At 38.7% G+C, this 26,803-nt stretch overlaps 1 protein-coding gene across 2 annotated transcripts in view; it reads right to left on the minus strand.

The window, feature by feature from the left end:
- Positions 1-26,803, minus strand: part of LOC132152616 (coiled-coil domain-containing protein 148-like) — a 92,122-nt gene that overhangs the window by 26,518 nt on the left and 38,801 nt on the right. For both annotated transcript variants that reach the window (XM_059561376.1, XM_059561375.1), the window contains exons 5-6: positions 11,806-11,900; positions 11,340-11,485 (exon numbers count right to left, since the gene is read on the minus strand). In XM_059561376.1, the coding sequence (XP_059417359.1) occupies positions 11,340-11,485; positions 11,806-11,900 (241 nt within the window). The remainder of the gene's footprint in view (positions 1-11,339; positions 11,486-11,805; positions 11,901-26,803) is intronic.

Genomic DNA, 26,803 nt, shown 5'->3' on the forward strand with positions numbered 1-26,803 from the left:
TATTCGGGTCTATGGCGGATATAACTCCTGTTTTTATAAATAACGAGAAAATCAGATTTGTTAAGACCTATAAATATTTGGGAGTAATTATAGATGACATGTTGTCCTGGAAAGATCACATTGATACTCTATGTAAAAAAACTAATCAGAGAATCCATTTTCTTCGCCGTCTTAGGTCATTTGGAGTAAGAAGGCAGATTCTTTTGTTGTTCTATAGGTCTGTGATAATGAGCTTACTGCAATACTAAAAAACTAAAAGTTTTTAATCAATTAAAAATCTGTTCAAAGATAGTAGGTCAGATGCTTGAGAAGCTTTATGATTCATCCTATTATAAGAACATGCTTAGGCTGGCTAACAATATAGCCTCTAATCCTATGCATATACTGCATAAAGACCTTGAACTATTACCGTCACAACGGATGTATGGAGTTCCCAAATTTAAGAAAGTGAAGCTGAAAAATTATTTTGTGCACCATGCAATCCTAGCACTGAACAAAAACACCTAATCAGAGATCAAGAGTATTGGGACGGTGTTGCAGATGTATAAATGTTGTATGAAATGTATAATTGTACTGCTGGAGTGAATGTCAATGTAGAATGTATGTTAAATGTTGTTGTAAACACAAATACTGTTATGCAAGAAAAATTTCAGACACAGTCTGACAATAAAGTATAAAGTAAAGTAAGTAAAGTAAAAAGTCTCTCATTAGTTGACTATTTTAACAGCTCTCAGACTCTCAGTACACTACTGAGTGTTTCTTTCTGTGTCTTGCCTTCCTGTGGATTAGCTTTGGACTGTTACTCTCTTCTAGATTGCCTGTTGCCTGCCCCGGACTCGTTGCTATTGTTTTGTTGACTACATATTGTTTGCTGCCTTCCACGACCTATTAAACATCCCTGGATAACGATTTGGCCTCTCTTTTCTGTTGTGTTTGCTGGTGTTTGACCTTGCCTGTTTACTATGACTTCAATAAAGCTGCAGATGGATCCTCACTCTGTTGACGCCTCGTTACAGAAGACTTCGTCATCACATTATCCAGCACCTCTGGCTCAACTTACCATGGAAGTATTAGCTCAGGCAAATCAACTCGCTGCTCATCAACACCAGCTGGCTTGACTAACGACACTGTCGAAGGAGATTGTTAACGCGCTTCGGAGTATTTGCCTCTCATCTCTGGATCCAGCGTTTAATCAGCTGAGCATGAACACATCATCCCCTTCCACTCTGTCTATGAATCCTCGCCTGGCTCTTCCAGACAAGTTCAATGGAAACCCAATGAAGTGTAAGCAATATCTGTTGCACTGCTCCTTATTTGTCAACCAACAGCCCATTATGTATACCACTGATACCAGTAAGATCTCCTTTGTATGTTCTCAACTAACTGATAAGGTCTTAGAGTGGGCCACAGCAGTATGGAGGGAGGATGGATCAGCTTTCCCCTCATTATGCACTTTTCTCCAACACTTCTAAGAAATATTCAACCATCCTGAGGCAGGAAAAAGTGAGAATGAACAGTTGCTCACCTTATGTCAGGACAGAAATACTGTATCTGGGTAAGACTTGTCATTTCGTACCCCAGAGGCTTGAAAGCACGTTTTACTTCAGTCCCCTTTCTTCATTACCCTGATCCTGAAATCCTGTTCATAGTCAAAGTGGCCACCTCAAATACTGGCATTGTGGCCATCCTTTCACAATGGCATGGCATCCACCGATGCTTCACGCTTGTGCGTCCTTTCCTGCAAACTCAGTTCTGCTGAACAAAACTATGATGTCGGAAACAGGGAATTGTTGGCCATGAAAGCAGTCATGGAGGAATGGTGACACTGGCTGGAAGGATCAAAGCACCGCTTCGTTGTCCACACTGATCACATAAACCTAGAATATTTACAATCCGCTAAAAGACTGAATCCCAGATAGGCCTGATGGCCGCTGTTCTTTACACTCTTCGTCTTTCTTTCACATATCAACCCCGTTCCAAGAATACCAAGGCTGATGCCCTGTCACGTCAACATGACTGCTTCGACCATGGTAATTCTGAAGAGAGCCTTCTCCCAGAGTCATTCATTATGGTCCCAGTCCAATGGAACATCATGACAGAAATTGAACAGGCCAATTCACAAGAACACTTTCCTTCCGATAAGACTTATGTACCTCAGGAACTCCGAAAGAAGGTCATGCAACCCGTTCCATTGGGGCTCAGCTCTGGTCATCCTGGCATTACTGCCGCTGTCCATCTCCTCTAGAACAGATTTTGGTGGCCAACCATGAGGACAGACACTACAGACAGCTACCATCTGATCCCCTTACCAGTCCCCCACCGACCATGGTCCCATCTTGCTATTGACTTTATCACTGATCTCCCCAAGTCCAATAACAACACCACAATAGTCACCATCATAGATCATTTTTCCAAGGCCTGACATTTAATTCCTCTTCCAAAACTACCCACAACTTTTGAAACTAAATAATAAAAGCAAGGAATTTATTTTTTAACTGATTAGAAAAAATTATTTTAAATTAAATAAATAAATTTAAACAGTTAAGAATAGAAAATGATGATACATAAAATACAGTGCAATCAGTTCAGACGTAGCACAACTAAACAGATGTGTTTTGAGTCTACATTTAAATATGTCTACTGATTTAGCACATCTGATCTCTTCTGAAATCTGGTTCAAACTGTGAATGGAAAATAGCTAAAAGCAGACTCCCCTTGTTTTGAGTGAACCCTTGGTATTTCTAACTGACTTGATCCTAATGATCTGAGTGGTCTGTTAGGTTTATAGTCAGTGAGCATATCTGCAATGTATTGAGGTCCTAGATCATTGAGTGTTTATAAACAAGTAGTAATACTTTAAAATCAATACTAAACGTAACTGGTGTGATATGCTCAGATTTGATTTTTAGTTATTTGACGCCTAGAGTCAAGGTATGCATTCACATTGAGAACTTCATCTTTGTTTACAAATGCAATGACTTGAGTTTTCTCTTTGTTTAACTTAAGAAAAACATCCCACTGTTAATTTTATCAATACCTTGGCAGAGGGAGTCAATGGGGCTGTAGTCATTTGGCGATAAGGCTAGGTAAACCTGGGTATCTGCATAGCTGTGATAGAAAATGTGGTTCTTTCTCATTATTTGATTAAGTGGAAGCAAATGCAAACTGAACAAGAGTGGCACAAGAAAAGACATCCACTTAGACTTATCGTCACATTTACTCACACAATAATCTCTCCATTCTAAGTATGACCTCAACCATTTGAGAAACAATCCAGAAAGCCCAACTCAGTTTTCCAGTCTATCTAGAAGTATGTTATGATCGACAATGTCAAATGCAGCACTAAGATCTAGTAATACTAGCACTGATATTTTGCCAGAATCAGAATTTAAGCGAATATAATTTATTATCTTTATGAACAATGTCTCTGTGCTGTGATGCGTTCAGAAACCAGATTGAAAATTGTCCAGGTATCCATTTGAGTTTAAGTAGTTGTTTAGCTGAATAAAAACAACCTATTCAATAGTCTTGACTATAAAAGGAAGATTGAATATTGGTCTATAGTTGCTCAATATGGTGTTATCCAGATTGTTCTTTTTCAAGAGAGGCTTTACAACTGCAGTTTTCAGGGAGTTTGGAGAGTTTCCGGGAGTTTGTTATCTGAAAAAAAAAAAAGACTTATCATCACCTTTACTCAAAAATAACCCTCTCCTTTCTAAGTGTCAGGTAATCACAAGAGGCAGACAGGTGGTGAGTAGAAATGAGATTTATTTTTACAAGTGCAGCAGAACCGGGATGCAAAGGTGAGTAATGAAGTAGATGATATCGTTCACTGTGACTTAACTGAATGGTAACCCAAGTCTCTGGTTTAGGAGCTGGAGGAAGAGTTCGGGAAGGTTCTCAGAAGGAGGACGGTAGGCTGACGAACGGGAATGAAGGCTTCTGAAGGTAAGTGGTTTTCTCTTGAGGTGAGTAGCGCGGGTGAGTCTGTTGTCAGTGGTATTGATGTGGCCAGACGATGACTGGTGAGTGAGAGTGGTTTATAAAGGATATGAGATGATGAGATGGCCAGGTGAGGGTGATTAGAATTCAGGGGAGAGTGAACGAGAGGGTGGAGCGAGTGGAGATGATGGCGTGGCTGTGACAGTACCCCCCCCCCCCCCCTCCCGAGGCGGCTCTTGACGACTGAGAAGAGGGACGAGTACGGCGACGAGGTCTCCCGCGACCTCTAGGTGCAGGACGGTCCGGATGGTCAGAATGGAACTGGGTGAGTAAAGTAGGATCAAGGATGTCATCTTGATGAACCCAGGAGCGCTCCTCAGGTCCATAGTCCTCCCAGTCGACCAGGTATTCCAAAAGGGGACCTCGTCGCCGAGAGTCTAGGATGTTACGGACTCTGTAGATGGCCTCCTCTTCAACAGGAACGGGAGGAGGAGGTTCATCCGCCGGGGCAGGATCTGAGGAGGGAGGAGTGACAGGTTCAGTGTGAGGTTTGAGTAAGGATACATGGAATGATTGAGGGGGTTCGGTTCTACGACGGTCGGCTTGTCTCTTGCGTCTCCGCACTGCCTGCTGAAGGTGTACATGAGCTGAGTCCCATACCCTCTCGCTTTGATGGAACCAGTAGTCGACAGCCGGAACTTCAGACGGTTCACCAGACCAGGGGAAGAGAGGAGGTTGGTAACCTAGAACACATTGGAAAGGTGTGAGTCCGGTGGTGCTCTGGCGGAGGGAATTCTGGGCATATTCAGCCCAGGGGAGGAACTGGTTCCAGCTGTCTTGGTACTGGTGGCAATAAGATCGGAGGTACCGTCCAATCTCCTGGATCTTCCGCTCAGTCTGGCCGTTAGTCTGAGGGTGATATCCAGAGGAAAGGTTTACCGTGACTCCGAGGAGTTTGAAGAAGGCTTTCCATACCCAAGAGACGAACTGTGGTCCACGATCAGAGACAATCTCTTCAGGGACGCCGAAGTTTCGGAAGACGAATGTGAAGAGAGCTTCGGCTGCTTCAAATGCGGTAGGTAATCCGGGCAATGGTATCAACTTGCATGACTTGGAAAACCTGTCCACTACGACGAACACACAAGTGTTTCTGTTGGAGCGAGGGTGATCTGTCATGAAGTCAATCCCAAAATGGGTCCACGTACGATGAGGAATGGGCAGAGGAACAAGCTTACCCTCCGGCAGTTTCCTGGGAGTGTTGGTAACGGCGCAGACTGAGCATCCCTTGATGTAACGTGAGACGTCCTGGGAGATGGATGGCCACCAGTACCGTTGAAGGAGGAGCGAGAGGGTACGCCTACTACCTGGATGTCCAGAGCCCGGGGTAGAATGTGCTGAGTCCAGAAGGCTGATACCGAGTTGAAGTGGTACGAAGATGAGGCCCTCTGGACCTCCCGGCGGAGCGGGTTAAAGATTGTTTGCTTGGGCGATTTGGTCATCAGTGTCCCATAAGATGGGGTTGAGGAAGATGGCTGGAGGAAAGATAGGTTCAGAAGAGTGCTTGATGAATACGAGATAATGCGTCAGCCTTGGAGTTCTTGCTACCGGGACGATAGGTGACCTGGAAATCGAATCCGGTGAAGAAGAGTGCCCAACGGGCCTGACGAGGGTTCAACCTTCTAGCTTCTCTCAGATATTCCAGATTTCTATGGTCGGTTATGACTTCAAATTGATGATTAGCTCCCTCCAGCCAGTGTCTCCATTCTTCCAGTGCTAATTTGATAGCCAGAAGTTCCCGGTTACCGACATCATAGTTCCGCTCCGCCGGGGACAGTTTCTTGGAAAAGAAGGCACATGGATGGAGTTTGGGAGGCTCACCCTGCCGCTGTGACAATACAGCACCAACACCAGAGGATGACGCGTCGACTTCAAAGACGAAAGGAAGATCGGGGTTGGGATGTACCAGTACAGGGGCAGTGGTGAACGCATCTTTGAGGTCGTGGAATGCTTGGAGGGCTTCAGATGATAAGGACAGAGACTTCGGCCGGCCTTTCAGAGAGGAAGTTAATGGAGTACTGATGAGACTGAAACCCTTGATGAATCTTCGGTAGAAATTGGCAAATCCTAAAAACCGCTGAAGTTCCTTTACCGAAGTGGGCTGTGGCCAGTTGTGAATGGTTTCCACCTTCCTCTGGTCCATTTGTACTCCGTGTTGGTCAATGACGTAGCCCAAGAACTGTACGGATGGAATATGAAATTCACACTTCACCTGGAAGACTGCTGGGGCGTTGGAAAGTCCGAAGGGCATGACGAGGTACTCATAATGGCCGGAGGGGGTGACGAACGCGGTCTTCCATTCGTCACCCCGCCTAATGCGAATGAGGTTGTAGGCTGAACGAAGGTCTAGTTTGGTGAAGATTTGAGCTCCACGCAGCTGTTCCAAGGCTGCTGGAACCAGAGGAAGGGGGTAGCTGTACTTGATGGTTCGAGAATTGAGATGTCTGTAGTCGATGCACGGCCGCAAGCCTCCGTCCTTTTTACCCACGAAGAAAAAGCTTGAAGCGGCAGGGGAGGTTGAGGTCCGAATGAACTGTTGACTGAGGGCTTCCTCCACATACTCCTCCATGGCCTTCTGCTCCGGGATGGACAGAGGGTAAACGCGTCCTTTAGGTAAGGTGGCTCCAGGTAGTAGGTCGATAGCACAGTCCCATGGCCAATGAGGGGGTAGTTTGGTTGCGAGTTGCTTGCTGAATACATCCTGGAACGCCCCATACTCAGAGGGAATCACTACAGACTGTTGAGTTTCGGGACTCTCGACGGTGGTTGAACTAACTCGGAACGAGCGCTTATTCTTAGATGAAGAGGGAGGTGAAGGTTTCTTAATTGAAGACAAGCAGTTGGAAAAGCAATATTCACCCCAGCATAAGATCTCTCCGGACCTCCAGTTGATGGTGGGTTGATGTTGAACTATGGAGCTATGTGTTTTCAAGGCTTCAAGGTTTTATTGAATGCTATCTCTATACAAGTGCAAAGTAATGCATTCTTAGTCAATCTTTTATTTTGTAATTTTAAGAGCAATAAACATATATTGCAATGTTAAGGAATTCATGTTTTTTTCATTCAGATATGTAAATCAACATGTATAAATTGTTAGTAGTCAATTAATGGGGAGATAATCGAAATCAAATCGGTTTGAAAAAATTAATCGTTAGATTAATCGATGCATCGAAAAAATTATCGCTAGATTAATCATTTAAAAAATAATTGTTTATCCTAGCCCTACACACAATATAATATGCTGTTATACTCCATATAGCTTCATATACAAGCCAGAAACTAAGCCTTTTTTTTTGCACAGGCCTATCTAAATGGTTAATGGTCCCACCTAGTGATCAACTGTAAAAAATAAAAAATTGTACCTCTTCCCAACAGGGAAAACCACCAACAATCAAGAATCTCATACACACCGAAACACTATAATTTGCTGTTATACTCCATATTACTCCATATACAAGCCAGAAACTAAGCCTTTTTTTTTTGCACAGGCCTATCTAAAGGGTCAATTGTACCACCTAGTGATCAACTGTAAAAATAACAAATTTTACCTCTTCACAAAAGGGAAAACCACAAACAATCAAGAATGCATGATTATATGGTGTCATGGCTTTGCAATCAAAAAAAGTCGTTATAATGGAAGTCAATGGGGCAAAAACAGCCACGAACAGTAAATGAGGGAGAAAAAAATTACATCTAATGCTGCACAAAAACAAAAAAGGCATCAAAGCCAATGTTGCTACTAATCTTTGACATGCCCAAGACTGTGATAAATACTTTTATATTGAAAATAAGTCATTTTGTGTGAACCCCCCCCCCCCCCCCCCCAAATCATTGACATAATTTATGAACTTGGCAATTAAAGAGTTAAAATCTTGGATTAAAAAAAAAAAACATTTGGTAGTTTTGATCAGGACTCAAGTTGATTAACAGATTTATTCAAAAAAAATATATATATATGAATCTGATAAATTTTTACAGCAGTTTAATTTAGTGGATGTTTTCATTTCGAACATAACGAAAGGGTAGTGAATTTGAACAATGCACAAGGGTTAAATTACTTCGTCATTTTTGGTCATACAGATAAAAGAGTAATGCATCTTTTGCATCTGTAAAGACTCTTTATTTAAAACTCTTTAAATAAATTTCATTTATTTGTTTAGTTCAGTGGTCTCCAACATGGTGCCCGCGGGCACCTGGTAGCCCGCGTGGAGTCTCTGAGTCGCCCGCAGAGCACGTTCTATAAATAGCCTGAATTGTAATCTTTCATTTTTTTTTTTTTTTTTTTAATGATAATGGCATAAAATGAGAAAATAACTATTGGTGACATTTCATATACCAGTAAAACATAATAAAATAATTCAATAATTAAAAATATTTAGAATCTGCACGTCTCTCTATCTCTCTCTTTCTGCGTCTCGTGCGCGCACCTCTCTCTCTCGCTCTGCGCGCGCACCTCTCTGTCTCTCTCTCTCTCGCTTTGCGTCTTGTGCGCGCACCTCTCTCTCTGCGTATCGCGCGGCAGAGGAGCAGCGTTTTAATTTAATTAAACAGATATTATGTTGCTTTTCTAATTTTACATGCAAGTATGTAAAGTATATCATTCAGTCACTATTTCATATTTATGCCGTTGTTCTTTCTCCCTTTCCCCCCGTGATTTTGTCTATATCGCGAATATAAGACGACCCCCCATTTTTTAGGACAAAAAAGCCTTATTTTTAGGACAATATTACTGTTTGTAGTTGTATTTTTCAAAACTTGAATCTGTGTGTGTGTGTGTGTGTGTGTGTGTGTGCCTATATCAAACAAGTAGCCCTCAAGACTATTTTATCCCTTCAGGGAGCCCTCACTCACAAAAAGGTTGGAGACCCCTGGTTTAGTTGTTTAACTTACATGCAAGAGGCAATTAGTTGAATATATAGCCTACTTGTTTAATTAGTGACACTAAGCCTGCATTTTAAAACCTTTATTTGATTATGGAAATATAATATTGTGCTTTACAATATTTCTATGAATAAATCTCTGACAGAGACTATCAGCCAATCACTGTGTGCATAGTATGCTGACATCATCCATAGCAACGAGGTCAACCCAATCCTTACCCTTAGATTAAGTCTTCTGTCTATTCCTTAGTAAAAGTTTGTCTCGGCAGCTTTGTGAATAGGTTTTAAAGAAAAAATTAGTTAAAAACTTTATAGCTAAAAACTATTACTGCTATTTAGGAGAAATCTTAGTGGTTAGATAAAATGTTTTGTGAATACGGGCCCTGATGTCTCCAGTGGGTGTCATAATATAAGTGCAAATGACAAGTCTCGGTTAGCCTTACACAGTACACATAGTAAGGTATATATATATATATATATATATATATATTGCCTGTATATACTATGTTGTGTGTGTATAATAGAGGGCTGCATTGGATTTGAATCTCGCGGTGAATGGTGGTGTGTAGAAGAAATGAAAGAAAGAGTCAACACAAGAAGTTGAGAAGAAAATTAAATCTAATGTTTACTTGGCAAAAGCAAAACAAGTCAGACATCTGGAAACAATTCTCATTTGTAAACTGAAAAAAATTTGGGAAAGAGTGATTTCCTGTTCTCTCAAGTATTTAGTATTATTTAATAATTTAGTATTATCTATTTTTTTGTTAAGCAAGCTATTGTGAATATGAAATCTGTGAGATTTTTTTTTTTTAAAGCATTCTATTTTGTTTTATTTTGTTTTGTATTTATTTTGTTAAAATTATATCTAGCATATTTATTGTATTTATTTATTTAATGGTAAAGTTATTTCCTAGTTAATCGTTTGGTGCATGTATGCAGTAGGCCTAGCCTGCATTTAAAAACTGAGGTGCCCCTAGTTCCGGTTAGATATAATAAAAGATAAAATACAAAGCTAGTGTTTTTTCTTTTCTTTTTTTATTAAAAAAGATAAATAGATCAAGTAGAATTAAAATATAATATAAAGTGCTAGAGTCAGAGGGTCAAATAAAAAAAAAGTAAGTAAGTTCAGTCCAAATCGCACAAATATGATTTACAACTGTTCTTGACACTTATCTGGCTTGTTTTTGACCCACTTCTGTTGAATTTACGTCATAGAAATTGTTTAATGTCTACGAACAATACCGTTAGCATCTTAACCATTTTCAGAGGAGGTAATGTATGCTAACTCTACAGACTGAGCTCTTTATGAAAGTTTGGGATTTTAATCACATCTTCATGTGTAGATGAGAGACTTGACACTTTTATAAAAGTTTTGCTAGATTTTTTAATGTGTGATTGGAAATATATTCTTTTTTAATTATTATTTAACCTAAATATAATCTACCGTTAATCAGTGACATCATTTATATCAGCACCGAGTCCAGTTCAGACGCATTTTGATCTCGTCTCCCCCAAACACTGCACAACTTCAGAAAAAATGTAATAAAGGAGTCACAGCCTATTAAATATATTAAAAATGTATTTTATTGTCTCTGAATATATGATATTGAAATTCTGAATTGCATCATCCTCATCTTTTTCAACCCTGGCCTGGTCTGTGTTTCCCAAAAGCATTGTAAGCCTAAATTGATCGTAACTCCGTTGGTGACAATCGTCCAATTAGGACGGATTAGATCACATCCCTGATGTTACAAAAAACTTACATTTAATTTTATTAAATAACAATCCATTAAAATTCTATATTACACTTTGTTTTCTTTGTGTGGGTGTGTGTATGTATATATATATATATATATATATATATATATATATATATATATGCTTTGGATAAATGCGTCAGCTAAATGAATAAATGTAAATGTAAATAAAATGGAACAGATGTGATTTTTGTCGTTTCTTGAAGATAGCTAAGGACTCGGCTGCTCGGATTGAGTTGGCCAGGTCATTCCACCAGGAGGGAACATTTAATGAAAAAGTCAGTGAAAGTGATTTTGTGCCTCTTTGAGATGGCACAATAATATGCCGCTCACTTGCAGAAAGCAAGTTTCTAGAGGGCACATAACCGTGAAGTAATGAATTTAGGTAAATGGATACAGAGCCAATGGTGGTTTTGATTATATGGCTAAAATATGAGTGGATTATAACATTTAATGGCAAAATGAAAGTTTGGAAATGTGAACTGATATTTTCTACTGACACAATACAGCAACAAATATAAACAACTGACTTACAATATTTTTTAGCTAGTGAAAATACTAGTGTTCTAATAATTATATATATATATATATATATATATATATATATATGTATATTGTATATAACACCATTTTGTGTTGAAAATGGATGTGTATGATAAGAATAAGAATAAGAAACATTCCATTGTTGATTGTTATTGGTTACCTGCTGTGAGACTTTCTCTAGCTCCCTGATGTGATTGGCTGTTGAGCAATGTAATGAGATTCTGTACTGAAGATCCTCTCTTAGCTGATAAATAGGTTCCACTGTGGTTAACCGAAACTCCTCACATTCCTGTTCCAGGTCCAACTCTAGATAAACACAAAGGATGCACTTTATGTGACCTAAAAGCAACTAGTATAGAATCACTAATAAAAAATCATCCTGCCTAAAAAGAATTTATTTATTTTTAGCTGGTTTTAGGTCTGGGGAGGCTGGTCTAGTTTTAAACAAGTTTGACCATGCTAGGAAAACTGTCAAGCCAACTGAGATTTGCAAACCAGCTGGTCGTGAATGTATTATTATTTTAAATAATAAATCCTAATCGTTATTTCAGCATGAATAATTTGAAACAGACAACATTTAATGTATGTACTTTCAATAGAACAACTAAAATTGGAAGGAACCTTACCATATTCCTGTAACTGAGAAATGATATCTGTGCCTGCTTCTTCTTTGAATCCACCTCCATGAAGAAAATGTTGAAAGTCCTTCTCAGTCTTGTGCCTGATACATTCAATAAACATTATAGATCATACACTTGAGATTAAAGGGGTCATATGATGCGATTTAAATTTTTCCCTTCTCTTTGGAGTGTTACAAGCTCTTGGTGCATAAAGAAGATCTGTAAAGTTGCAAAGACTAAAGTCTCAAATAAAAAGAGATATTCTTTATCAAAGTTAAGACTCTGACACGCCCCCCTAAAAGTATCTCATTCAAACACGCCCCACATGTCTACGTCACTTTGTGAAAATATTTGCGTAATGCTGCTCAAATGTTCCCACAAAGAAAGGAGTGGTTTCAGTAACCCAGTTAGTGTTGAAGCTGACTCACCCTCATGTCATTCCAAACCCGTAGGACCTCCGTTCATCTTCTGAACACAGTTATATACAGATATTTTAGATTTAGTCCGAGAGCTTTCTGTCTCTCCATTGAAAATCTATGTACGGTATACTGTCCATGTCCAGAAAGGTAATAAAAACATCATTAAAGTAATCCATGTGACATCAGAGGGTCAGTTAGAATTTGTTGAAGCATCGAAAATACATTTTGGTTCAAAAATGACGAATTTTTATTCAGCATTGTCTCCTCTTCCGGGTCTGTTGTGAGCGCGTTCACTGCAGTTTGTGATATCCGGTTCGCAAACTAATCATTCAATGTAACCGGATCTTCTTGAACCAGTTTACCAAATTGAACTGAATCGTTTTAAACGGTTCGCGTCTCCAATACACATTAATCCACAAATTACTTTAGCTGTTAATTTTTTAAACGTGGCTGACACTCCCTCCCCCTTCGGTAAACCAATATACCAAAGTAATTCATTTACTCAAACAGTACACTGACTGAACTGCTGTGAAGAGAGAACTGAAGATGAACACCGAGCAGAGCCAGACAACGAACGAAAGATTGACTCGTTCTCAATTCAAGAACCGGTTGCATAGGTTTTTGGATCACCAGTAGTGATGGGAAGTTTGCTTCTTTTCCATGAAGCAGTTCTTTCGGACAGTTCGATTCAATAAACCAGTTGAAAAAAAAATGGTTTAACAGTCCTTTTGTGCTCGTCATAATGACATCATTTGGCAATGACTGCCCTTCATTGCTTCAAAAAATTCTAACTGACCCTCGGATGGACTACTTTGATTATGTTTTTATTAGCTTTCTGGACATGGACAATATACCATACATAGGTTTTCAATGGAGGGACAGAAAGCTCTCGGACTAAATCTAAAATATCTCAAACTGTGTTCAGAAGATGAACGGAGGTCTTACAGGTTTGAAACGACATGAGGGTGAGACATTAATGACATAATTTTCATTTTTGGGTGAACTAACCCTTTAAGATTACTTACAACCGAACAGCAACACATTATATAGACGACCGTTTCGTGAACCTAGAGGGGAGGTAATTCTGACTTTGCTACGACAATCTGGCGCTTCTGAATCAGCTTCTGTAAGTATGTTTTGACATTCGTTTGAGTAGTAGCTATTGAATGTTCAAATGCAGAGTTTTGTGTGTTGTGTGTGTGTGTGTGTGTGTGTGTGTGTGTGTGTGTGTGTGTGTGTGTGTGTGTGTGTGTGCATGCGTGTTTGAGAGAGAGAAGGTCAAACAGTGGTGTCAGCTGTACATACGAGCTTTATCACTGTGTCTGTCACGTGACTCTGTTCCCCTTTGGGCTTGAACTGATGGTAAAACTAAGGATATTATTAACGGTCTTTACATTTATTTTGAAAGATGAAGCTCGTGACTATGGAAAGGGGCATTACATTTCCAACGAGTGCTTGGGGTGATCAGCCAATCACAATGCACTGGGTCAGTTGGCCAATCAGAGCAGACTTTGAGGGACACAGAGGAGGGACTTTGTAGAAAACACGCATTTGAAAGTGATGTGACCCATACTTAGAATTCATGTTCTCGAGACTCGAACCCACAACCCTAGTGTTAGAAGTCAAACTCTCTAAACACTAGGCCACAATTTCACAACTTGAGAGAGGTGGGGCATAGAGGACCTATAAAAATTAACAGTTATTTGAAAAATAATGTTTTTTTTAACATTAAACATGTCAAAATATTCCGTTACACCAAATACATAAAATAATGATCCTTAAAAAAGCATCCTATGAACCCTTTAAGAAAATGGTTATTTTCCCATGAAGACATGTAGGGCCATGAAAATGAAGAGGGAGCAACTTCTAATGGTTGACCTAATATGGTACATTACATAGGATCTTCTTTAATCATAAATATTTGGTTACAGTTTTGTAGTCATGTTTTAAAAAAACAGAAAAAATAAAACAAAAAGAGAGTTTAAAGTCTTCTAATAGGACGTGTCTGTAACAATGCCCAGGATCAGGGAAGACGGAAGCAGAAATTGGCAGATATTTAACAAACTTTAATTCCAAAATAAGCAAAAAACAAAAGTGACAAGTGGTTGCGGAACAGATATATCTTTACCTGAACACCATGATGGTGTATGCAGATTCTGGAATATTACTTTATTGAAACACTGTTTTCCAAATTAATGTTGCTCAGTTGTTTTGTCACAATCTTTTTAGTTTAAAGTGCTATATGAATAAAGGTGACTTTACTTGACTGCCGCACGAGCGCGAGGCCACTCTTTCCCAGTGCACACGCACACTTCTCTCTCTGCGTCTGCTCTGTTCAGCGACTGGGGGGAAAGGAGCTGCGTGTAGCCTATTTGATTTTATCAGATGACAGCATGATTATAAATCAGGATTTTTGGGCCGATTAACATCTTGGAAGGGAGAGCTGGTTAGTCGTAACGGGTCGCGTATCAGTCACAATTTCATATTCACCCCGTTGTCTGACAACAGAAACAGTCAACTATATAAATGAAAACAGTTTTTAGAATTAAGCTGCAATAAAATACAGTATGTGGCACAGAGAGGCAAACAAATGTAATAATAAATAATAAATGTACATTTTTCATGTTCAGAAGAAGTGAGCTGCACAGTCTTGCGAAATTAAAAACAGGTTTGTGTAAGTAAATTGCTCAGTGCAAAGAAAGAGAAGTAATATGAAACTAGGATTTCTATGTTTTGTTTTTTTTCATGTGTCTAATAGATATTAAAGTTCTATGAAAAACATCTATTATCTATGAAACATGTCTACTCTTCATGCTCTGTTAACTATGGTTTCACTAAAAATAAACATATATTACATCCAAGCATCCATATTTGTCCATGCCCATTTTGATTAGATCAAAAACTTGAAAGGTTTTATAACCGGGGCTTAGCCTAAGCCAAGACTAGGCCTTAGTTAAATTAAGATATTTAAGAAACTTAAAAAAAAAAAAAACTTATATATAATATAATATATATAATATATTATATATATATATATATATATATATATATATATATATATATATATATATATATATATATATATATTACAGGTGTGCATCTTGACACAGAACAATGACATTGACATATTTTAAGTTGAGACAGCTCAAAGAGACAGTCTGTGATACCATGGGGAAATGTATTAATTTAAGGTACATTTAGAAAAGATAACAATGTGTGATTAAATTGTGATTATTCACAAGTTAACTCATGACAATCAAGCAATAAATCTAATTTAAAAGTTAAAATGAAAAAAAAAATGCTCTTACCTCATCAGTGGACTTTCTTCGTCAATATAGGCTATATTTTTTCACACTTTTCTCATTCTCACTAATTTAAGTTTTTATATGAATGAGCCTCTGAAGGGAACTGATTGTCTTCAGAAAAGTTTATATTATATACAATACAATATATATATACAATAAATTTCCAATAAAGTTCCAAAAGCACCTCCTACTGGCAGAGAATGAATGTGCATTTTCAATTATCCAGTATGCAGTTTTTGTTCAGACCAATGTGAAAATTCACCTACATAAATCAGTTTTAAATAATATAATAATATATACTTCCAACTCATCCCTTTTCTTAAAAAAAATAGTTTAAAGGTTAAATTTTGAGGTTTATCTTTTTATTTTTTAACCTGTAGCACAATGGTAACTCAATTGCTATTTCATGGTCTACAACATGAAATAAAAAAAGTGTCTGCTAAATTAATAAATTAGGGCTGGTAAGTGATTACAATTTTTAATCTAATTAATAACTTGATGTGATGATTAATTAATCTAATTAATCACACATCAAATTTGTAGAAATTACTATGAAAAGATCATTTAAAGTCATTGTTGTGCAAAGAATCAAATAGAGATTACAAAAATGTTCAGCAAGAAATATTTTGTTTGATAACATTTTATACATATACACTTTTGGACCATGTGAGTCATGTGGGTTGCTCGGGGATGAACAGTTCTGATTTGTCTTTATATTTTGGTTGGCAAAATAGAGCAAAACAGACAACATTGTGTCTATCACATTATCACATTTGCACTCATGATATATTACACTTAGCCTACAGCTCGTGTGATATTTCTTAAAGGTCCCGTTCTTTGTGATCCCATGTTTGAAACTTTAATTAGTGTGTAATGTTGTTGTTAGAGTATAAATAATATCTGTAAAATTCTAAAGCTCAAAGTTCAGTGCCGAGCGAGATATTTTATTTAACAGAATTCACCTACAACGAACGACCAGTTTGGACTACATCCCTCTAGTTCTTGCAGTAATGACGTCACTAAAACCGTTTTTTGACTAACCTCTGCCCACATTAATACACAAAAAAGGGGGCATGGTCTTGTTGCACCCTGACGGAGAAGAGGAAGAGTTGCGTTTGTGTTTGTCGCCATGTCGTCGAAACGCTGTTATTTTCATCTCGGAGTCCAATCACCTTTGTTTGGCCTTCCCAGGGTTGCTGTAATTAGAGATCAATGGTTACAATTTATGTTTAACTCGGTTCCCGAAAATTATAATCCACATGTAAAACTATGTGCAGCACATTTTGCTGAGGACAGCTTCCTCAATCTCAATCAGTTTTATGCCGGATTCGCACAAAGATTATTCCTGAAAGATGGAGCAGTTCCCTCTTTGTCTGGAGAAGGCGTTGTTTATGGACCACAACCGGTATGTTTATTTTATTATTTAAATTGGTGCGTTTAACAGTTTCTGTAACTTATCACACAAAGCGCAACGCTGTTTAGCTTTGTTAACTAGATGTTAGGGCTGTGCAAAAAAATTGAATCCTGCCCACTTGCTTCTCAAAACTAGCCGAATCGCGTTTCCAGGAGGGCAGCGCACGCTAAGCTGGTGTCGAATCACAAAACAGGAACCGCTGGCACTTTCTGAAGGAGGTACTTCATAGAACACGAACACTGGATAATTGCTTCCCTTCAGCATAGTCCGGTGGGGTCTAGGAGGTTGTCAGGGCAGTAGTAGTTTGCTGTGATCCAGAGAAGCATTAAAAAGTCTTTTAATGAAAAATCCACAACAGGGAATGAGGAATGACACACGAACATAACTTGTAGACCTGACCAACCCTAATTCAATGGACTTGGGCTTATAAACACAATTAACAAGAGGGATGTGGGATGGGTCGACGAACCACTGCCAGAGGAGTGAAATCCGGAGGTAATGGCAGGTTAACAACTGACCAAGGCAGAGCCGGAGGCATGAAGGAGCCTGGCGGAGCTGGTGGACTGATGGGCCACAGCTGAGAGGAGGCAGCTAGGAGCCATGGTGGAGATGCTGGGTCAACGGGCCGAGGTGGAGTCTGGGACTCAGAGGGTGGAGGCGGAGACATGGGATCCTCCAACCACAATGCTGATTGTTATTGACAGATCCACAGCGTACCCACATCAGAGATGGTGGGCTGAGGGTGAGCTGAGGGGCTGACAGGATGCAGCGGTGGTGGTGGTGAGGATTACAGAGGAAGATGAGGTGAGAGAGGGAGACTGGGTAGGAGTTTTGATTTGTTATGGGGTTCAGGGATGGTGTCCTCTGCCCACACACCAAATGTCAGTTCACGGCATAGAGAGGGTCATGTACAGGGGAACGACCTCCGTGGTCTCTTCAGATGAAGACGCGAAACTGGTAAATTCTGAATAGAACTAGAATTGAATCTGAATCAGAAATAGAATCAGATTGCCTAGGTCAAATGTTAATTTTGACAAGCATTTCTGATTTAGTCTTAGTCTTTATCTCGAGACGAAAATGCTTAATAGTCTTAGTCACATTTTAGTCATTTGAGTCTTTCATAGTTTTAGTCAACATAATTTTATTTTTGTCAACTTTCAGCAATTATTTTAGTCAAACTGCAGTTACCAACATTTATTTTGGTAACTATTTTATATGTAGTTTTAAAACAAAAATAATCATTAATTCTTCTCTCTTTAGACCACATCAATTAAGCTTATGAGAAATCTGAATCAAGGATTGAATTTGGAAAAACTTCAATAAATGATGACAATTTTCATTTTTGGATGAACTATCCCTTTAACAGTAGTGAAAAGGGAGCGACTTATAAAAATAATAGTTGTTCATATATAATATAGACAGATTATAAATTATATATAATATTTTTTTAATTTTGAAAAAGAAGCACAATAAGAAAATAAGACAAATACGAAAGAGATACAAATTCATCTAATTTTCAATATATAGTAGGTTACTTAACATATTTATTTAACATATTTTGTTGTTTATCAGTAATTACACAGATAGGTACTTAATGTATTTGAAGTGTATTTGAACCCTGAAAACTGATCGCGCGCTGTATATAAGAAATTAATTAGTGGTTCGTGGACATCTGGTCACCTTAACCCTTCGGGTGCTGAAGCCATTATTTCAGATCGCTAGTTTGCATTTTGGTAGTCTATCCATCCACTGCAGCTGCCATACTGAGACTAGATATGCAAACGTCCCTTATATGATTGCAATCCAATGACAGGGACGCAGATTTTTAAGGACAAGACAGTAACCTATAGGATGTATTTTGAATGTCCGGTAGTCCTCAAGTAACATAATAGTCCCATCTCATCATAGTTTTTATCATCATACATTAGTTTTAGCTCTACAACACCTTCATGTTCGTCAAAGATAAAGGTAATATAATATTTTTTGTCCTTGGCGACGAAATTAACACTGCCTAAGTCCTGCCTTAGTTCACCCTCAGTTTTAATAGTTGGTGATTTTAATATCCATGTAGATAATGAAAAAGATGCAATGGGATAAGCATTTATAGACATTCTGAACTCTATTGGGGTTAGACAACACGCCTCAGGACATACTCATTGTCGAAATCATACTCTAGATTTAAAATTGTCACATGGAATTGATGTTGATGGTGTTGAAATTATGCAGCCAAGTGATGATACCTCAGATCATTATTTACTTTTGGGCAAACTTCATATAGCCAAAACTGTAAATTCTACTTCTTGTTACAAGTTTGGTAGAACCATCACTTCTAACACAAAAGACTGCTTTGTAAGTAATCTTCCTGATCTATCCAAATTCCTTCGCATATCCAAAACCTCAGAACAACTTGATGATGTAACAAAACTATGGAATCTCTGTCTTCTAGAATTTTAAATACAGTTGCTCCTTTACGTTTAAGGTTAAGGAAAACAGTCTTACACCATGGTATGATGAGCATACTTGCACCCTAAAGAGAGCAGCCTGGAAAATAGAGCGCAGCTGGAGGAAAACAAAACTAGAGGTATTTCGTATTGCTTGGCGGGAAAGTAACCTATCCTACAGAAAACTATTAAAAACTGTAACCTTAAGGAATTGTATGAACTTGTTAAATCATCTAAACCAACAACATGTATGTTAGACCCTATTCCATCTAAGCTCCTAAAAGAGGTGCTTCCAGAAGTCATAGATCCTCTTCGGACTATTATTAATTCCTCAGTGTCATTAGGATGTGTCCCCCAAACCTGCAAACTGGTTATTAAGCCTCTCATCAAAAAAACACAACTTGACCCCAAAGAACTAGTTAATTGTAGACCAATCTCGAAACTCCCTTTTCTTTCCAAGATACTAGAAAAGGAAGTATCCCCACAATTATATTCCTTCTTAGAGAAAATTGTATCTGTGAGGATTTCCATTCAGGATTTAGACCGTATCATAGTACTGAGACTGCTCTCCTTAGCGTTACAAATGACCTGCTCTTATCATCTGATCGTGGTTGTATCTCTCTATTAGTGCTATTGTATCTTAGTGCTGCGTTCAACACTATTGACCACAACATTCGTTTGCATAGATTAGAACACTTTGTTTGCATTAATGGAGTTGTATTAGAATGGTTTAAATCATACTTATATGACCGCCATCAATTCGTAGCAGTGAATAAAGAGATATCATATCGATCACAAGTGCAGTATGGAGTACCTCAAGGCTCAGTACTAGGGCCGCTACTCTTCACGCTTTACATGTTACCCTTGGGAGATATCATCAGGAAACATGGTGTTAGCTTTCATTGTTATGCTGATGATACTCAGCTCTATATTTCTTCGCGGCCCGGTGAAACATACCAATTTGAAAAAAAAGGATGGAATGCATAGTCAATATAAAAAACTGGATGATGAGTAATTCCTTACTGCTAAATTCTGAAAAAACAGAGGTGTTAATTATAGGACCTAAAAACTCTGCATGTAATTACCTAGAACACTGTCTAAGACTTGATGGCTGCTCTGTCAATTCATCATCATAAGTTAGGAACCTAGGTGTGCTATTTGATATCAATCTTTCCTTAGAAAGCCATGTTTCTAGCATTTGTAAAACTGCATTTTTCCATCTCAAAAATATATCTAAATTACAGCCTATGCTGTCAATGTCAAAAGCAGAAATGTTAATCCATGCATTTATGACCTCAAGGTTAGGTTATTGTAATGCTTTATTGGGTGGTTGTTCTTGGGTGCATGCTTAGCAAACAAACTACAGCTAGTCCAAAATGCAGCAGCAAGAGTTCTTACTAGAACCAGGAAGTATGACCATATTAGCCCGGTCCTGTCAACACTGCACTGGCTCCCTATCAAACATCGTCTAGATTTTAAAATATTGCTTACTACTTATAAAGCCCTGAATGGTTTGGCACCTCAGTATTTGAATGAGCTCCTTTTACATTATAATCCTCTACGTCCGCTACGTTCTCAAAACTCAGGAATTTGACAATACCTACAATATCAAAATCAACTGCTGGCAGCAGATCCTTTTCCTATTTGGCACCTAAACTCTGGAATAACCTACTTAACGTTGTTCGGGAGGCAGACACACTCTTGCGGTTTAAATCTAGATTAACCTGTTAGCCTGTACCCCGACGCGGGGATCCTTAACACCACTCAACTCGCACGTGTCAGTGTTTATAAATAGATTAAATGAAACGGGACAATTTTAATCTTGATAAACTATATATCATTATAAAGATGTAAGCCTCAAGCATCGAAGACAGATCACTGTTTTTCAACGGAAAGGTTATAAAGACTGTATTTGCTACATTTGTGTAAGCAGTACACATCAAAACATGAATAATGGAAACCAGTACATACCATAACCGTCGTAATAACGAGTCAGAAACATATCCACAGCTGTAAATCCCGGTTTATTTAGAAAGGTAAGGGTCAACTGAATGACATCTCATGGAGCACATTTGGTCCAATGAAGCAATAATGTTGTAATATGGATCATAATTACTTTGTTTACGTTTCAGTTCTTCAGCGACAGAACTGTTTGTGTCCGTTATGGAATAACTCACGCTAAGAAACTGCGTCTTGGTAGTAAAAAATTGCATGGTTTCGCAGCATACAGTGTCACAAACAGAACAAGACGATCCACCAAAAAAAAGTGAATGAAAGATAGGCGAAAGATAGTATATTTGAATTCTGGTGCTCTAGTGACTGCTCGTGACGTGCTCTGATGCACACCTGTCAGCTGATGGAGGCTGAACTGCTAGGGATCGAATTTTTCTTTGTTTGTTTTATTTTTCAACAGTTTTTATATATGTGTGAGTGTGTTTTATGTTGAATGTGAATTTATCTGCATGATTACCATCTGTTTGAGTGCAAATCAGCCCAAATCAGCTCGCTATTACTGTATAATCACGGCTATCAAAGTGAACGCGTCTATATGAATCGAGAGTGGATTATTTACTTTATGGCGCATTTGTGTTATTACCATCTGTATGAGTGGTACTTATTTGCATTGTAATTCATTGTAAATGCTGCATTTCTAGCAATCTCAGGATTTTCTGTAATTGGCATACAAAATTATTTTTCTTATCATTCTTATTTTTCTTACTCAAATTATTCTTATTGTATTTTTCTAGTGCTAAAAAAATCTCTTATATGATGTCTAAGTTTCTGTCTAGTGTTTTATAATTGAAAAAAAAAACTATGCAGTGGTATATTTAATGGCTAAATAGTTTGTAGAAGCCATCAACACAGTTGGTAAATATTTTTTTTATATATTTGGGGGGTGGGGGGTCTAGACATAGTCTCATAAAAATATTAGCAGGAGCCAAATTTTTCATGATATCTTATTCAGATTTGAAATAGAAACTCATGAACCCATTAATTTTCTAGATTGTTCCAGGACTTATTTCATGTATTTTTATATCAAAAAAATTTTTTTTAAGTGTGGTAAAAAAAAAAAAAAAAATTAAGGCACTTCAGTGTCTATAACTTTTAATATTTTTGAGCATTATCAAATCTGGTTGATAAAAACTAAAGCCCGAACGGTCTTCTTTCCAAAGAGACCAAAATTATGTTTGAGACACAAATGATTATGTTTGAAACACACTGAAGTAGGGGGGTCAGGTTAACACAGGGGTCACCAAACTTTTTTCTCTGGGGGCCACATTATCTTTCCTGACTGTGATGGGGGGCCAGGCCGGGCAAGCTATATAACATAGAAGGTCATTGTATTGTATAGGTCATTGTATGACCCAGACCAAAGTGACCACCTGCAGCCCTCATTGTGTAGTAGAGATTACTAGCCTGGCACAGCCATCCCCACTACTATATCTACACATCTATATCAACACTTGATTACTGGCACATATTTGTTTATCTTTACTAGTGGTTTGCAAAAGTAGTTATTGAGTCTTTACATTTTGTTTAAATTTGAAATACCACAGATATTCCATTTGTTTATTTTCTAATAAAAATAACATCAAAGCTGTCAAGGTAAGAAACATCTGCCTAGTTGCGGTGATTGACACTAGCAAAGGTGAGTGAAAAATGATAAATTATAGGTAGGCCTGTTGATAATAATAATAATAATTGTGTGCAGCACTTATAGGAAATGCAGGAAATAAAATAAATAAATAAAAGAACATTGAAATTTAACATGAGTAATAGAACAACTAGCCAGCTCTTATGCCTATCCAGGTGAGCATGTTCAGTGTAAAAAAATTTTAGGTCAAGGTGAAAATGAAATGAGCAGTAGGCTGAACATTGACAGTTGCGCGTGTGCACTCTCTGTCACTTTTACATCTCGATCATGTCGAGTGACAAAAATTCGGCAAATATTATAGTTTATTTTATAACTAAATATACATTTTTAATTGAATAAAAAAATCTACAAAATACCAGATGCAGACACGTTATAATTTTCCAAAAAGCAATAAAAAAAAATAGGCCATGACGACTTCTGGGAATTGCCTCATAGGGCCGGTTCAAGTAGTGGGGGGCAGAGGGGCTGGAGGGCCGGTCAAAAGGGGGTGGCGGGCCTATGTCAGCCCGCGGGCCTTATTTGGTGACCCATGGGTTAACAGGTTAAAGACCCATCTCTTTAACCTGGCTTACACATAACACACTAATATGCTTCTAATATCAAAATCCGTTAAAGGATTTTTAGGCTGCATTAATTAGGTAAACCGGAACCGGGAACACTTCCCATAACATACTTGCTACATCATTAGAAGAATGGCATCTACGCTAATATTAGTCTGTTTCTCTTTAATTACGAGATCACCGTAGCCACCAGATCCAGTCTGTATCCAGAGATTCACTGCAGTCACACGGATCCAGTACTTATCCAGACCAGATGGTGGATCAGCACCTAGAAAGGACCTCTACAGCCCTAAAAAGACAGCAGAGACCAGGACAGCTAGAGCCCCAGATACAGATCCCCTGTAAAAACCTTGTCTCAGATGACCACCTGGACAAGACCACAAAAAAACAGTTGATTCTTCTGCACGATCTGAATTTGCTGCAGCCTGGAATTTAACTGTTAGCTGCCGCTGCTCAGGGAGGGAATTTTAAAACTTTAAAACTTTTAGTGCTTCAAAATCGTCCTGCACTTATGAATGCATGGATGCATCTATGAACTGTTTTTCTATCATTTTAAGGAGTCTGACCTCTGTATCCACGCTGATTTGGCGGGCTTGTACGCTGGTTGATCTACCTGCGTACATATGACTGCTGATGCTCTGTGCGGTTGCCGATTAACTGCCGGCTACTAAGTGTTCTTTGCGGTACCTCTGGCACGCGGTTCAACTATGAAGATCACTGAGCTACTGGTGCGGATGAACTACATCTGGGTCGTTCTTTCTGCAGTATACCACTCGGTAGCATGGGCGATACTCCAGTATTCGGATCTTACTCAGCTCCGTTTGCATCATTTTAATCTTCTGTCAGCTCCACATCTTCCCTTGGATATTGTGTACATTCCACGTCGGAAATATATACATCGCGGGTCTCGGCGGAGTTATAACACCGATGGCTCATGTCAAATACGGTCCTTTTTGTCATCTAAACCACGCCCAACTAGGAGGCTTACACGGACTCGCAGTGTCAATCGCAGTGTACTAATCAACCCGGCCAGATCGGTTGGCAACGATTCTGGTAAAAACAATTTTTTCTTTGGATTACTTAATATACGATCGCTTTCCACTAAAGGACCCCTGGTGTACGATCTACTGTCTGACCGTGAGTTTGACTTTCTCTGTCTAACTGAGACATGGCAGAAACCAGACGACTTTTTCCATCTAAACGAGTGTGTTCCCCCAGGATATAGTTATGTTTGTAAATCTCGTGATACGGGAAGGGGAGGGGGGCTAGCAATACTCTATAAAAAGAAATTGAAAGTATCTCAGTTAGCTTTGTCTACATATTCTTCTTTTGAGTCAATTGCCAAAAAAATCAATGGTGCGATTCCAACCATCCTCGTGTTCTCTCTAGAACACCTTATACTGATCACATTTCTCCAGTTCTCCAGCAACTGCACTGGCTTCCAGTAAAATATAGAGTTGAATTCAAAATCTTGCTACTCACTTACAAGGCACTTCATAATCTTGCACCACAATACCTTACTCAACTTCTCCAGGCTTATACTCCTTCACGTGCACTTAGATCTTCATCTTTAATTTCTCTTGCGGTACCTCGGATTCGACTTACTACTATGGGTGCCAGATCTTTTAGTTATGTTGCCCCCCGCCTATGGAACTCTCTTCCCCTCGATGTTCGCAATAGCGATTGCTTGTTGACTTTTACAAAGCGTCTTAAGACATATCTTTTTATACAGGCTTTTTTATAATATTTTTATTGAGACTTAAATCCACTTTATATGTATATGCTGTTTGTTTTGTTGTTTGTTTTGTCTTATGCAGTGACCTGTATATTGCTTGTAAGGTGACCTTGGGTGTTCTGAAAGGCGCCATGAAATAAAATGCATTATTATTATTATTATTAACTGCTGGTTTCATCTGGTCAGTGGAGAACTGGCCCCCCAACTGAGCCTGGTTTCTCTCAAGGTTGTTTTCTCCATTCTGTCACCGATGGAGTTTTAGTTCCTTGCCGCTGTCGCCTCTGGCTTGCTTAGTTGGGGTCACTTCATTTAGAGCGTTATCGTTGACTTGATTGCATAAAGGTTGATAAAGGTGACTTGACTTGACCCTCAGCGGTGGTACAGTGGTTGGGGCATTCCTCTGTGTCTTTGCTCTGCATTATGTAATCCCTTGTTGCTGGCTCTCACAAATGATCAGATGATCTGTGAGGCTGTTGTTCTGGGGCGATCCTTGTTTGCGATGGTGACCCTTGCTCTTGTTTGCGATGGCTCATTGGTCATGGCGAGCTTTAGCTCACTGTCTGTAGTGGGCTTGGGCAAATGTTCGGCACGGCGGGTTGATGTTCGGCTGGGATCTGGGTCTGGAATGGGGCTGGCGAGACCAATGGTGAATGGAGAGTCATTGCTCACCAGCACACACTCAACAAAAGGCAGTGAAATCTCCTTGAGGTCCACATCCGGACAACCGTTCTCCATTGTGGTTTTCAGGCTTACTAATTAGAATGAGCAGAGCGCATTGTCCAGGTAGTGTTGGCGACCCCCACAAAAACTGATGTATGGGCCTCAATAGGAAGCTCACCATGCTTCAATAGGAGGAGGAGGAATTTGGGACAGTGGGCCATACTAATAAAATAAAAACTTTCAAAAACAGAAAACAAATGGGGGTAAAACAAAACAGAGCTAAACTTTTCTTTTATGAGATCAGGTATTCTGTCACACCGACTGCTGCAAGGATGATGAAGGCACGATGAAGATAATAAATGTAACAAATTATTTTTTAATACACAAGATGAAGAAGTTCTCACACAAAAGGTAACATCAAACAATACTGGACCACATAAGGAACAGAATGGGGACTTATACTAACTCAAACAAGGGACTAATGACTAGATTAACAGAACACAGGTGAACAGAATGAACTTAATACACAAGGCAAAACTAGGTCAGGGGAAACTATATGGGGAAAAAAGTCCATGGTGGTGACATACAGTAGATTTAAAATTCACATTTTTCGGAACAAAAGTACAAACTCTTCTTCTCTCATATGCTTTATGTGATTAATAAAAAGCTTTGCCTTCTCAGGATCTTTTTATTGTTTTATGTTTTGCATCTGACAATAACTGATAATTGTATGACATCAAATTACTGTGAGAGCTACAGAGAGCAAATGGCTCCTTGTGCTTTTGAATCTCTCTTGTGATAATTTGATGTCATAC

Source organism: Carassius carassius, chromosome 11 (genome assembly GCF_963082965.1).
Source record: "Carassius carassius chromosome 11, fCarCar2.1, whole genome shotgun sequence".
Taxonomy (NCBI): Eukaryota; Metazoa; Chordata; class Actinopteri; order Cypriniformes; family Cyprinidae; genus Carassius; species Carassius carassius.